This window comes from Sylvia atricapilla, chromosome 18, assembly GCF_009819655.1.
Source record: "Sylvia atricapilla isolate bSylAtr1 chromosome 18, bSylAtr1.pri, whole genome shotgun sequence".
Taxonomy (NCBI): Eukaryota; Metazoa; Chordata; class Aves; order Passeriformes; family Sylviidae; genus Sylvia; species Sylvia atricapilla.
In genome coordinates, this window is record NC_089157.1 from 2939731 (window position 1) to 2953915 (window position 14185).

At 61.2% G+C, this 14185-nt stretch overlaps 1 protein-coding gene and 1 long non-coding RNA gene across 2 annotated transcripts; one reads left to right on the forward strand and one right to left on the reverse strand.

The window, feature by feature from the left end:
• Window positions 1-884: 884 nt before the first annotated feature.
• Window positions 885-5442, reverse strand: LOC136369298 (uncharacterized). Its single transcript, XR_010744992.1, has 2 exons — window positions 1599-5442; window positions 885-1445 (listed from the first exon to the last, which is right to left on the reverse strand). It is a non-coding gene; the product is annotated as an uncharacterized lncRNA (long non-coding RNA).
• A 27-nt stretch (window positions 5443-5469) lies between these two features.
• On the forward strand, window positions 5470-12648 carry SPHK1 (sphingosine kinase 1). The gene is made up of 5 exons (XM_066332041.1): window positions 5470-6004; window positions 10089-10238; window positions 10489-10583; window positions 10816-10931; window positions 11443-12648. Exons 1-5 carry the CDS (start codon window positions 5485-5487, stop codon window positions 12215-12217), a joined length of 1656 nt encoding a protein of 551 aa, XP_066188138.1. The 5' UTR covers window positions 5470-5484; the 3' UTR covers window positions 12218-12648.
• Window positions 12649-14185: the final 1537 nt, after the last annotated feature.

Sequence of the window (14185 nt, forward strand, 5' to 3'; positions counted from 1 at the left end):
GGAGCCAGGGCCATCCTGCTGCAGGGACCCCCAAGCAGGAGGGCAATGCCCAACGGGTGAGGAGGGAATCTTGCTACTGCAGGAGCCATGACACATCCCTCTGCACAGCACTCAGCCTCCCACCAAACTCCCTCCCAGAGACCTGCTGTTGCCCTTCTCTGTAAAGCCCTTCCCTGCCTGGAATCAGGCACATGGAGAGAAGGAAGGGCTGTTTATCCCCTTCCCAGCTGCTCCTTGCTCAGCAGCCTCAGCACAGCGGCCCAGGGAAGATGCTGTGGCCTCTGAGTGCTCTCAGCCTGTGCTCTGCCCTCCAGCTCCTCCTGCCACCATTCCTGCTGTCCCGTGAGGTGCTCAGAGCCATCCCAGCCATCGGGAATGGATCTCATCCGCACTGTCACTTCCCTGCCCTTTTCCCAGCTGCTGAGGCTGAGATACAACTTTGTAGGTTCTGCTACAGGGCAGCCCCCGGCACAGCAGACAAGGTGTGCACACCTTGGAGGGGCTGAGTGTCCCAAAACACCCCGTTCTGTGCTCTTGAGATTGCCCCTCAGTGAATCACCGGCTTCATCCCTGCCGGCAGAGGCCAAAGCCTGCCAAGGGTGGCCCTGCGAGTCCCACCGGGATCGTTTTTGAAGCTGCAGGGTTGGGATCAGCCCTGGGAGGGGTGGCAGGCAGAGATCACGGTGTTATCACTGCCACAAACAGCCTTTCTCCTGCAAAGGGGAGCGACTCTGATTTCTCTGCGGGCTGAAGGTCATGCTCAGTTTTACAGCCAGGCAAAGGAGAAGAAAGGAGCAATTCTGTTTACTTAGAGAGTCATTAATATCCCAGCTCCTGGCATGTACCGAGGCAGCCGGAACCTCCCCCACAGAGCAGCAGAGAGCGAGGCTGTGCAGCCCTTTATTATTCCATTATCAGCCAAGCAGGATTAGGAGGGCGGGTCAGGGAACAGTGCCGGCTTTGAGCAGGTTTAGCTCCTTTCCAAAGGCTTATCCCGGCTCAGTCTCACTCTCTGGACTCGACTCACTTATTCTCTGTGCGGAGGGGTTTGAGTAATGCTGGGGAGAGAGTGGGCACGGGGTCATGGAGCTTTAATAGCCCAGCAGGCAAAACCTGGGAGGTTCCTTTACGAGGAACTCATTTCATATGTTGAATTTCAGAGACCAGGGAGGGCAGTTTCTCAGCTCCGCCGACTCCTGCATTGCTCCCCAGGGAAAACCAAGCCTCTGCGCTGCTTTGTGGCAGTTCCGTGCTCTGAACAAGCCGGTGCTGGGGCGGGACAGCCATTCCAGGCGGCTTCCTGCAGAGCTGGACGAGGTTTCGCTCTTTATTCTTACCCAAGTTTCTCCCTGGAGCCCGGGTGGGGTGGCCGCAGCGTGGATCCCAGCCCGGCAAGGAAGGAGGAGCCGTGGGAACTGAGGCAGCGAATAGGCCAGAAATAGGGTCTGTGATGGGATGTTGTGTGCCCCGTCAGTAATTCTACTCTGGGAATGTTGCCCGCAGGCATCGAGCACCGCAGCAGGGATCACCCCTGGATCTGGATGGAGCGTCCCAGGCCAGCCCCAGCCAGGTGGTTCTCATTGCAGCCTCTGACTCACCTCCCAAAAATTCCTGCGCTCGCGTCACGGCAGGAAACCGCTACCGGGAAGTGGTAAAAACCCTGGACGGCCTGAAATTCGGCTTCCCCCAGCGAAGGGGGGATCAAACGGCAGACTTTGGCCTCAATCCCTCTGACGCCAGGGCTTGTCATCGAGGGGACGTCTCGGTACGAGTGGTGGGTGTGTGGTTCTTCCAGACTCAGCAGCTTTTTTGCCTGGCGTTTGGGAGTGTTTTCCCTGAGGAGGCCTGAGCTCAGAAATATTTTTAAGCAAATTATCAGCTGGGAGGAATGAGCTCAGCTCGTCGGCATTGTTCAGGGCCTCCCGGTGAGCCCTGCTGCCCCCGGCTGGGCCGGCAGCTGCCAGAGCTCAGTGGAGGGTCAGCGTTGGGGAGCAGCCCCCAACAAGTTGCAGAGCCTGGCTGTGGTTTGGGAGCTGTTGCAAAAATACCCCTGAGATCCTTGGAGGGTGAGAATCCTCCCTGGGCCCTGAGAGAAGCTGGATTTTGGGGAAAATCTGCCACCCCTGGGTCATAGAGGCAGGTAGAAGGTGCAGCCACTTTCCCGAGTTCTGCAGCAAATCAGTGGCAGAGCCCAGACCTGTGTCCTAGCTCAGGTGGGATGTGTTCCCAGTCGCTCTCCTCCAGGAGATAATCTCTGTTAGTTCTGTCCCCTCCTGCTCCGTGCTGGCCCCCTGTGTCAGCCCCAGCGCTGAGAGGGGCTGATCCGCAGTCCGGGGGCTGGGTCTGCATGGAAACGGCTCCATCTCTGCACCCGCTGCTCCCGCAGGAGCTGCCTGGAAAGTTCCCACTGCTGCAGTCGGTGCCTGTCCCCCTGCCAAGCCTGCAGCCCTGCCAGCCCCGATGCAGCGCCAGCCGCGCTATTTCTGGCTCCACCTTGAGACATGTACCTTCAGCAGCGGGAGCGATGCTAAAAGAGATGGATTCGGGAGGAGTGCATCCCCCTCCCGTTCCCGTGCCCGGGTGGCTGCCGCCAGGCACAGCAGAGCAGGCAGGGATGTGGAGGAGCTGTGTGCCTCGAAGGGAAACGCTGCAGTTCATCTTGCAACAGAGGCACGTCCTCTGCACGCCTCCTCCGAGGCTGTGATGTGGCAGTGGGACCCTGAAATCCGGGCCTGCCCTGGCACCCAGAGCCCCAGGTCTCTGCTGCAGCCCCCGGGGGCATGAAGGGTTATGAAGGCGTGGGAAGCCCCCAGGCTCTGTGCTTTTCTTCTCCCAGGGTAACTCCCAGTGCAAATCAGCTCCTCCAGCAGCTGGAGGCAGGAGCAGGAGGAGCCCTGGGCTGGAAGGAGCTGGGGGAGGTTATTGATGTATTTAACCCTTGGCTTCTTGCACAAGTCGAGACAAACTTTGTCTGCTGTTTCTGCCTCAGTTTCCCCAATCTCAGGGCACACATCAACTTGCCCAGCGAACCCCGGGCACGGTGCTTCAAATATACAAATCTTCTCCACCAAATGATGTCTGTGGAGTCTGGGATACCCTCCTGGGACAGGAGCTGGAGGGGTGTTTGCTCTTGAAGGGAGACTGGTGGCCATGGCTGGACTGGATGCTCTGCTCCATGGGTGAGTCCCCTTTGAAGTGAGGAAGGAAGTGGGGGATTCTCCACGGGCTGTCCCCCCATCACACCGGCTCTGTGCCATGTCCCCACGTCGCGTCCTGCACTTCCCTCCCACACACCCGGCCTGAGCAGCGCAGTGCGGGCGGGAATGGAGCTGATCAGGACAAACCCGACCAGCAGTCGCCAGCCTGGAGCTGCTGAGCACCCGTAGGCTGCCCTTGGGGTCGAGGGGCCTCGTTAAGGCTCTCATAATTAAGATAGCCCCAAACGACTGGTTATCAGCATGGGGAAGGAAGTGATCCTGCTTCCACGTTAGACATCACGTCTGGAGGCAAACAAGTGGTGTCCGTGTGGGACTGGGTTGGATCAGCCTGTGGCTGCGGAGAGCAAAGGGATCCGCCTGGGGCTGGTGGTGGCCACCACGCTGGTCACAGCATGGAATGGGCATCCAAGGGTGATACAGCATCAGGTCAGTCTTCTGGGAAGTTCCCACAGACCAGAACTGAGATGGAAAAGGCCTGTCTGTGTCTCCCCTGCCATCACAGAGGCTGAGCCTGTGTCAGTCCCATTCCCCCATCTGATATAAATCTGGCTGCATCCCCACCATGAGCAGCCCTTCCCCAACCCTTCCTGCACCCATTGCCAGCCCTGACACCTCGCAATGAAGCCACTCTCAGCCCCTTCCCCCACAGCACGAGCATGGCCAGCACAGCCTGGACAAACATTCCACTCCTATTTAAAGCACAGGCTGGCGGGACGAAGGGGGATCCCTGTGGCACAGGGACACAGGGCCTTGGACGGATGTAGCATGGTGAGGACAGAGCCCGAAGCAGCCTCATCATCCCATGGCACCTGCCAGGAGCAGTGGGACAGCTGCTCTCACATCCTCCCAACACGACTCATGCCTTCCTGAGCGGAAATTGGGAGCGAGTTAGTCACCAAGAAGGGTGAGGGGCAGGTCAGGACGCTGCACTCCCCGGCATCCAGCTATTTCCTCCCATGACACCTTGCTGAGGAACCTCCGGGCTGTTTACAAACGCTGGACTGTGTCATGGCAGTGGCTGGGGAAGTGACTGAGCTCGAATCTCACCCAGAATCAGCTGCGAGTGCTGCAGTTCCCAAGCCAAAAGCATCAGGGCTGGGAGCAGGTTTGCCCCTCTGAGCGCCCCTTTGTACCCACAGCACCCAGGGAAGTCTTTGTGGAAAGTGCAATGCTCCAAGTCACAGCATCTCATAGGCTCTCCTCACAGGTCTGCTCTGGGAAAACAAGACTCAACCATGTTATCTGCCCAGCTGGTCATCCCATGCCCTCCCTGCAATTTCTTGGCCAATACCAGAAGGTTTAAGTAGGGACAGAGGGCTCACTGCTAATTAAACTGCCCTAAGTGTGAGGAGTGATGCCTCCCTGAGGTGCAAGCTCAAGGTTAGGACAGAGTTACATCCCTGGGGAATTGGTTGGCAAACAAAAATCCTTATTGAGCTGGGCCAGACCCTTTGGAGCCCAGCAGTCCCTTGGGAGGGTGAGGTCAGTCCTGTTGCCAGCAAAAACTGCTGTCAATGGGTTTTGTCAGCTGCCGTGAACACAAAGCAGCTCCCAGCCTTGCTGGCACCCTCCAGACAAGTCCCCTGGGTTCTGTCCCCAGAGCTTTGTACCCTAAGGTGGGGCTCACAGGACAGCCCACCTCCCTCCACGGGGCTTCATGCCCATAGCAACCTCCAACCCCCACAGATACCTGACGGCAACCCACCAGTAATGGGTAGGACATCATTCCTCTCCATCCTCCCTCCTGGAAATGTCCCCTGCCGTCTGCCAACTGTTCTTACCCCTCGCCGCGCCTCGATTTCTCCAGGCCCCCGTTTCACTCCTCTCGAACTTGGAAAGATGCAGATACGGTATTAAAACGCTGTTCAGTCCAACGTGGGGGCTGCAGGGACACCTGCCAGCACCCATCCGTGCCTTGCTGGGTATGATGTGCGGTAACTGGGGCGGGGATGGCTGCCGGGTGCTCTGCCTCCCCTCTCCCGGCGTGACCGTGGGTCTGTTCCTTGCCATCCCCAGCCCCGTGAGAGCACCCACGCCAGACGCCCACCCCGGCAGCGCCGAACCACCCGCGGAAAACCCACGGCGTCGCTTTGCCCCCGCCCGTCTGCAGAGCCGGTTCCCCCGCGGAGCGCTGCCCCGAGCGCGGGGCGGCGCTTAGGGACACCGAGGCAGCTGGCGGGGGTGTGGGGGGTACCGGTCCAGCCCCAGGACGGGCCCCCCTCGGCGGGGGAAGAGGTGGCTGGGGGGGTGGGTGGGTTAAATTTTTATGAATGGGGCCGCCCCGCCTGCCATCGCCCGGCGTCAGCAGCGAGCGGCGGCGGGCGGCGCTCCCCGGTGCCTCCCGCTCCGCTCCGCGCCCGCTCCGCCGATGGCCGCCGGCCGCCGCGCTCCCCCGGAGCCCGGCGGGGGCCCGGTGCTACTTCAAGGCATCTTCGGCGCGGGGCCGGCCCCCGGTGCCGCCGCCTGCTCGCTGTCCCTGACGGCCCGGGAGCTGCAGGTGCGGCGTGCCGGCGGCTGCCCGGGCGGCTCGGCCGGTCCCGACGCTGCGCTCCGCCTGGCCGACTGCGTGGGCTCGGCCGCCTTCCCCGCGGCCGCGGCCGCCGCCTGCTTCTCGCTGGTGTGTTACCCGCTGCGGGGGCCGCGCTGGGGGCCGCCCTCCCGCCAGCGCCTGGAGCGGACCTTCCGCGTCTCCCGGGGTCCCGACGCCGAGGGCAACCTGCGCATCGCCCAGGCCTGGAGCCGCCGCATCCGCGAGCTCGCCGTGCCCGCCGTGCCCGCGCAGGACGGTGAGTGCCGAGCCTCCCCCGCGCACCTCCCGGCACCGCTTCCCGCGGGGCTCGGCTCCGCCGGCGCCGTGCGGGGCTCGGGGTCGCGGTCGGGGTCGCTCCGCCGCCGGGCCCCACGCGGGACGGCTGTGCCCGGGCCGCGGGCGATGGCGCGGAGTCGCGTTCCGGGGGCACCGGGGGGGGACGCAGACGGGAGGTGACCCGCGCCCCCGTGGGGTCAATCGGACGCCCCCCGACCCCCACCCTGCCCCGAGTCTGGGGGGTCAGGGGCATTCCCGCTCGCAGCCCCTGGCAGGGGTCGGTTGTTTCTCTCGCCTTTCACCCTTAATTTGAAGTGGCAGCAGGGACGTGGTCACACTATGGGGGCCCTTTGCACACACCCCCTCCCCCCCCCATTACTCTCGTTCGATAACTCCAAAGCTCCAAAGGGCAGCATGATCCAAGGAAAAAAAAGTAATCATTGCTGACGCAGGCAGGACGGGAGCCAGGCACTGTCCCCAGCAGGTCCCATCCATCACTTGGGATTTGGGGGCAGGCAGATCCCCCCAGGACCCCTGTGGTCCAGCGGGATGTCGGGGCAGCCTGGCGGGGTCTGTGTTTTTGATCCTGCTCCCCTCTGGAACTGTCAGTGTCTGGAAGGGGAGGGTGGTGCTCGGGGGCCGTGTCCCCCAGCTCCCGCAGGCAGGGCAGGGCGTGCTGGCAGATAGTTGAACATCTGAGCAGAGATTCAATTATATGCACTACTTCATTTATTTGGCTGTCCAGTCGCTCTGATCAGACTTGGAAATTAAGAGGCATGCGGTTAGAGGGATCCTGTCAAATCACATTTAGCCCAGCTCTTCCTTGCTTGGATTTTAAAATGCAGCTCTTTTTTTTACATGACCTGCAGCTACAAAACAACTTTGTGTCTCTCTTCCTAAAGAATTACAAAAAAATCCAGTGGAATGGGGTGAGGGCAGAACCAGTTTCCCAACTCTATTTCCAGCCTGAACTCTGCAACTGGAAGTCTCCAAGCGCTTTCCAACCCTCACCCTGTGAGCAGGCAGTGTGAGGGTGCTGGAGCAGGAGCAGCTGGTTGCACGCAGGGCCCTCGGGGGAGCGTGGGGAAGGAGGATGGGAGAAGGCAGTGCAGAATTTTGCAGTCACTTTCCTCACTGAGGGCCATCAGGATTTGCAATCCTCCTCGCTCAGTTTGGGACAGAGGTAAAAATGCCCCTCGTCCACACCCTGGGCTCGCACGTGCCGGCAGAGAGGCCTGTGCCGGGCTGATAAGGCCGTGCTGGGAAGCTGCGGGTGAGTCCGTGCAGAGAGTCCTGTCACATTGTCCCCATGGGGAGGGGACCTGGGGAGCCACCAGCGAGCCCATCCTGGTGCTGTCGCAGCTCCAGCATCTGGGATAAAAGCCCTACGGAATGCTGCAGCGGGGATGATTCCCCCTCCTTGTTTCACCCCAAGGGATAAACAGAAAGTCTCTCAGCAGCTGATAACCCCATAGCTGGGTCTGCCCGCAGTGTCCCAAACTGCAGCTATCCAGGAGGGAACAAACTTCCCCCAGGCTTGTGTCCCAAAAGAGAAATCCAGCCCCGGGAAGCTCAGCCCCAGCCTTATTCTGCCTGGCACGCTTGCTCTTTGTGCCCAGAGAGTTTCCAGAAGGATGCAGGGATGCAGTGGCTTGGGCTGCAGACAGCAGAGCTGTGGCAGTGTGGTCCCAGCCTGAACACAGCCAGGACACATCACATGGGAGGATGTGGGCAGAGGGAATGGGGCAGAGTTTGTGGCAGTTGCTGGAGCCCCTTCCTCCTGCTGACTCAGATTCTGCTCTACTCAGCATTTGAGGCTGAAAGCGACCACACTGTGCTGGGAAGTGGAGTCTTGCTGGGATGCCAGGGACTGGCCAGTGTTGTGCAACAGGAAGGGTTGGATGGGTCAGGATGCTGCTGAAATCCATCTCCCTGTGCATCACCATTGCTGGGCTCCAGCTGTGATCCAGCATCCTCCAGTTCCAGCACAGGGCTGAGCCTGGTGCTGCTGTTGTCAGCAGTCCCACACTGGGGTCACTCCTGTCACTGCTCACAGCCTGGTACCAGCAATCTGTCCCTTGGGAGGGAGTCATGGCATCCCTCTGTCCCCTGAGCAGGGTTTGTTTTCCCCCTCCAGCCAAGGAGCTGATCCTTGTTGTCCCAGCCTTTCCCCACTGCCCAGAGGAGGCCACAGGGCTGCACCCACAGGCCTGGGCAGGTTTTTTAGGCAAGACTCAGCTGCAGTTCCATGTGTGTGTGAGAAATGATGTGCCTGGTTAACACTGCGGGGTTAAAAAGTGCATTTTGAAGTGCCTTTGGCTTTTGCTTTTTGATATCCACGGCTTGAGGGGGAAAAGAGAGAGAAAAGCCCCCCAGAGAGAAAGCAGCTGGGGCTTGGGCTCAAGCCTGTGTGGGTGTTTGTCTGCATTGTCCTGCAGGAGATTTAGTCCCTGTGGGGACCGGGGAGGCTCTGAAGGGCTCGGAGAAGGGTCAGCCTAGACCTGGAGTTGTTTTTTGTTATCCCTGACTCAAGCTGGAGTGGCCTCTCCTCTGGGTGCTTCACTGCTTTCCCTGAGGGCAGCTGGCCTTTGTGTCTGGAACCCACTGATAAGGGGCTGGGGAGGATGGTGGTGGGGGGAGCCGCTGGCCGTGGCAGCAGTGGGGACAACCAGCTTGGAGCCAGCACCCAGAGCCAGGCTCAGCCCTGGGCCTCTCACAGGCAGATCTCTATTGTGGAGTTGGTGGCAGGTCCCAAGCTGCTGGCAAGGGAACAAGGACATGTCCTGGAGGGTGATAGCACCGTTGGGTCAATCCATGGGGCCAGAAAATAATCCTGGTGGTGATGAAGTCAGCAGAGCTCTGTGTGCTCCCAGGGCTGGGACACATGGAGATGGGATGCTCCAGTCCCACCTCCTTCCAAGCAGCTTGTGGAGCTCACGGCCATGACTGGTGTGATGCTGGATGTCACCCAGGGGAGGTGACACATGTGGTGTTCTCCATGGCCCCACATTCACCTCTCCCCATCACTCTCCCCACTGTGGGTGGCAGGAGGGGTTTAGTTGCAGAACTCCAGCTCATGTGTTCAAACAGCTCAAAGCACTGCACATGTGCAGATGAGGTGGGGGTACCCCCAGTGCCAGGGGGCTGAGAGGGGATTCCTGGCCCAGGAGAGTGCTGGGAAAGGCCTCTGTTGTCCTGACTCAGCAGCTTTTCATGCTGAGTCAGCAGGTGCAGCCTCACGCTGGGCCCATATGCTGGGTGGGCACTCACACCGCCCTGGGCCCAGGTCACAGCTCAGGGGGGCACAGAGCTGGTGGGGACATCCCCAACAACCCCAAAACTGGCTCCTCCCTGCAGAGCCAGGGATCTCCTGAGGTGCTGAGGGAGCCTGAGGCTGCTCCACTTCCTCACTTCAGGGCTTGGGGTGCCCAGCTGCACCCAGGGTTCCTGCCCTCCTCCTCCTCCCCGTGCCTCCCTCACAGGGAAGCCCAGTGGCCTCCCCTTGTCCCCCTGCATGGGGACCACTGGCCTTGTGGAAGGAGAGGCTGGAAGCAACTGGGGAGGCAGGGCGATGGGACCCCTGCCAGGCTTGTAATTACAGCCCAGCCCAGGCCCTGGAAGGTGAAACCTGAGCCCCGTGGGGAGCAGGGGAAGCAGGAGCGTCCGTCTGCCAGCACAACTGTCTGTCCTGGCCCCGCTCCATCTGGGTAGATGTGGAGAATTAGGACCTGGAGTTCTCATCCCCCCACTCTGGTATGGCTGGAGGGCTGCAGGGCTCCATCCTGGGTGTGAACATCTCTGCTGATTGTGAGGGGAGCTCAAATGGGATCCTGCAGGCCCCTGTGTCTTGTCTCTGCCACCTCCCCAGCGTTCCCAGCAGAGACCCTCCATCCCTGCCCACCGTTGTTGCCGCTGGATAGGGATGCAGCCCAGGCAGTTTGTGAGGATGAGGGAGGGCTAATTCCGCTTCCCCTTTTGCTTTTGGTAAATGCTGCCCTGGCTGGCAGAGCCCTCCCTGGGCAGGGCCATGAGCCAGCACCCTGAGCCCCCCTGTCCCCCCGCAGGTGACAGCTATGGGGTGCTGCCCCGGCCCTGCCGCGCGCTGGTGCTGCTGAACCCGCAGAGCGGCTCTGGCCGTGCCCTTGATGACTTCCAGGCAGTGGTGCAGCCCATGCTGGCCGAGGCAGACATTACCACCACTGTCTTCGTCACTGGTGAGTCCATGAGCAGCTCCTCCTCCTTCTCCCTTCCCTGGGATCCTACCTGGGCCCTGCCACATGGGGATGGGTTCCTCCGGGGGCCTCTGACTCGCTGCATCAGCACAGCTCTGAGTCCTGCAGGATGTTGCACTTGAGGAGTGACTGCCTTGCCTCCTGCATCCCTGGCTGGGGTCACCATCTGGGGCAGCAGGAAGGGCAGAGTGATGGAGGGTGGTGCTGCAAATCTCTCCACTTTCCCCAACAGAAAGACCCCACCATGCTCATGAGAAGGTGCGAGACGAGGACCTGTCGCAGTGGGACACATTGGTGGTCATGTCTGGGGACGGGCTGCTGTTTGAGGTGAGGGGCACCTTGGGGCTGGGCACAGAGCTGGGAGAAGGGGGTGCCTGGGGCAGGAGCCAAGCTCTGAGTCACAAAGTCGGGCAGGGAATGGCAAAGGAGGGATGGCACCAAGCTTAGAGCAACGCAGCCACTGCCTCTGTCCTGCCCTGGGCAGGAGCACCGTGGGCTCTGCTCCCCCCAGCTGGGCCTCTGGGTTCCTTGGGTGCCACAGGCTCCTTCATCCCTGCAGGTGGTGAATGGGCTGATGGAGCGTCCAGACTGGAAGGAGGCCATGAAGAAGCCGCTGTGCATCCTGCCAGGAGGCTCTGGGAATGCCCTGGCTGCCTCTATCAACTACTACGCAGGGTGAGTCCTAGTCCCGTGGGGCACCCACTGCCCCCCTGCAGGGCTGCACTGAAACCAGGCAGCGATGAGGGAAGACAAAGGCTGTGTGGGGCTCCAGCCCAGGGAAGGGTGCTGGGATGCTCAGGGGTGCCTGGCAGGGTCCTCACTCCCCAAAGGCTGGTGCAGCACGGCCCCATCTGTGAGCAAGGGATTGATCCCTCTGTATCCTATTCCCCCCACTCCCTTTCTCTGGGTTCAGAGGCTGGTAAAGCTGTAACCCGAAGGATCCACCCCAGGGACAGCAAATCCCACTGTGTGAGGCCCCACGATTGCCCTGACTCAGTTCCCTCTTTCAGAAACTGGTTTATCCCTCCCATCCCCAGCAAAACTACCCCCAGCAGCTGTTCCTGAGGGACACCGTCACCCAGCTGGGACATGTCCCAACCATGACACAAGGGTGGGGTCTGCAAGCGGATGCTGGGGCAGCAGGAGGGGTCCTGAGCTCCAAACTCACCCTCTCCATCCCTCACAGCTACGACCACGTTGCCAAGAAAAAGCTGCTGACGAACTGCACCTTCATCCTGTGCAAGGGGCTGTACACACAGATGGACCTGGTGTCGCTGAGCACGGCCTCGGGCAAGCGCTTCTTCTCCTTCCTGGGCTTTGGCTGGGGCTTCATCTCGGACGTGGACATCGACAGCGAGAAGTACCGCTGGCTGGGCAGCGCCCGCTTCACCCTGGGCACCCTGCAGTGCCTGGCCAAGCTCCGGGTGTACCAGGGCCGCCTGTCCTACCTGCCCATGGGCACAGAGCAGGGCAGCTCCCCGGCACCCCGGGACCCCCAGGCGCCTGTCACCAACGGCCACATCCCGCAGCCGGCGGGGACAGAGGCGCCCGGCTCCCCGCCCCACGACTCGCTGCTGGTGCCGCTGGGCCAGCCCGTGCCGGCGCACTGGACCGTGGTCCCCGAGGAGGAGTTTGTCCTGGTCTATGCCATCTACCAGTCCCATCTGGGCACCAACCTGCTGATGGCACCGGCGGCCCGGCTGCACGACGGCTGCATCCACCTCTTCTACATGAAGGCGGGCATCAGCCGCGTGACGCTGCTGAAGCTCTTCCTGGCCATGTCCAGGGGGACCCACCTGGACTTGAACTGTCCCCACCTGTGCTACGTCCCTGTCCGGGCATTCCGCCTGGAGCCGCGGGTGGCCGCGGGCATCATGACAGTGGATGGGGAGGCGCTGGCCTGCGAGCCCGTGCAGGGCCAGGTGCACGCCCGCCTCTGCCGCGTCCTCAGCGGCTCCTGAGCCCCCCGTTGGCCCTCCCTGCGGCGCTGAGCTGCCGGCACGGCCCGGCGCCAGGGTGGCAGAGCCTTCCTCCCACTCAGGAACCCCTCCTTCCATAGCAATAGGTCTTGGGGGGGCGTGGGGCTCATCCCCTCGCTTGTCCCCACGCTTAGCTTTACCCCCCCTTGGGACGGCCAGCAGTGCTGTTCCAAAAATGAGCCACAAGCCCCATCAGGTACTCGGTGCCGGCGAGATGCCAGCGTGTTTTATCCTGGTACGAGGTCCCGGCCCCCAGGCGGCTGCGCCGGCACAGCCCCGTCCCCTCCCCGGCTCGGACGGGGACAGTTGCATTGCTGTGTCCCCGCCCCGGAGCCAGTGCCACCCCCAGGGAGGGTCAGGACCAATAGATCTAATACAATAAACCGACTTTTTAAAGAATGTTTCTACCCAAAGCTCCCTGTAGAAGCGGAGTTTATTCTTGTGAGAAATGCAAAATAAAAAAATATCTAGCGTTTGCAAAAAAAAAAAAAAAAAAAAAAAAAAAAAAAAAAAAAAAAAATTGAAATCTCCTCCCTGGGTTTTGAATCCGAGCTCAGGGCTGCTGTCAGGGGCTGGGCTCACCCACGGCCCCGCGACACGGACGGCAGGACAGGTTCAGGTCAGCATCGCCGCCCTTTGCTCTGACATCCTGCGGTCAGGAGCAGCACTGAACGAGGGGCCCCGGAGACGGTCCCAGGAGAGATGCTGAGGACGCAGGACACGGAGCATTGCTGCCACCACCCATCCCCAGTTTTGGGGTGCAGCGATGTCGCCCTGCTCAGCCCCAGGGAGCTCAGGCCTGCGGTGACACTTGGGGACATCCTGGGGAAAGTTCAGTGTCTCTGAGCGAGAGCAGGGAAGGGCTCATGGAGGAGGTTCAAGGAGGGGTCGTTGGAGCTGAGGGGTTTGGCTTTCTGCCTGCAGCAGGGGCCCTTTGGGGGGCTCTTGCATCCCTTTTCTCGGGCTCCGCGGGGCCAGCTGGAGCCCTGCTACAGGTCTCTGCCCTGGGGCTTGCCTGGGGGGGATTACTCAGCCTCTTTGGTATAAAATTGCAGTAATTAAACCTCATTTTCGGCGCTCAAGTACAAAGCAGAAAAGCAAACAGTGGTGGCTGTTTGCATTTATTCAACTGCAAACTATGCAATTAGGATGGCAGATCCGGGAAAGAAGAGCACGATTGTCCTTCCCCCATGGCCTCACTTGCTCATGGAGAGGAGCCCTGTTCCTGAGCCAGCAGGGCAGGCAGCAGCTGGGAACCACCTCCCAAAATAAAGTTATTTTCCCCCGTGGCGTCGGGCCAGGTGTAAAAACAGGCTGAGCAATAACTCTCTAACCCTGCTGAGCTGCTGAAGGGAGAGCCCATGGCAGCGGATGCGCTCGGAGCTCTCGCTGTCTCTGTCTAGGGACGGTGCTCAGCAGAGCGGAGCCGTTCAGGCTCACAGCCCCTGAAAGGCTCCCTGCCGGCTCCTCCCGGGCTCCTCTGTGGCTCGCAGCAGCAGGTTGGCCGGGATCGCCTTCGCCCTCCATTTCCCGGGTTTCGCTGCACAGCTCTGCCATCACCCATCTGCTTCCGAAAGCTGCTGGACGGCAGTACCGGGCTCCTCCCGCACGGCTCCCGGCCCGAGCGAGGGGGCACAGGGTGCTGCCAGCAGCTCCAGCGCACCGGGACCCTGCCCGTGCCGCGCACCGGCACCTCGAGCCGCTCCTGCGGGCGGACAGGGACCGGGGAGGGCCCCAGGGGGACACAATGTAAGTCAGGACTCTGGAGTGCACATGACTGCTCCAGATTCCAGCAGCACCCGGCAGCTGCGCGATGCCCTCGGCCGCCAGCGGCTCCGACACGGCTGTGACCACCCTCACCCATCGCACACTTACCTGTGTGCTGAGGTCACGGGCAGAGCCCCCAGGGACCCCACCAGGCCGAGGGGCTACAAAAAGGGGTTTTTTTGG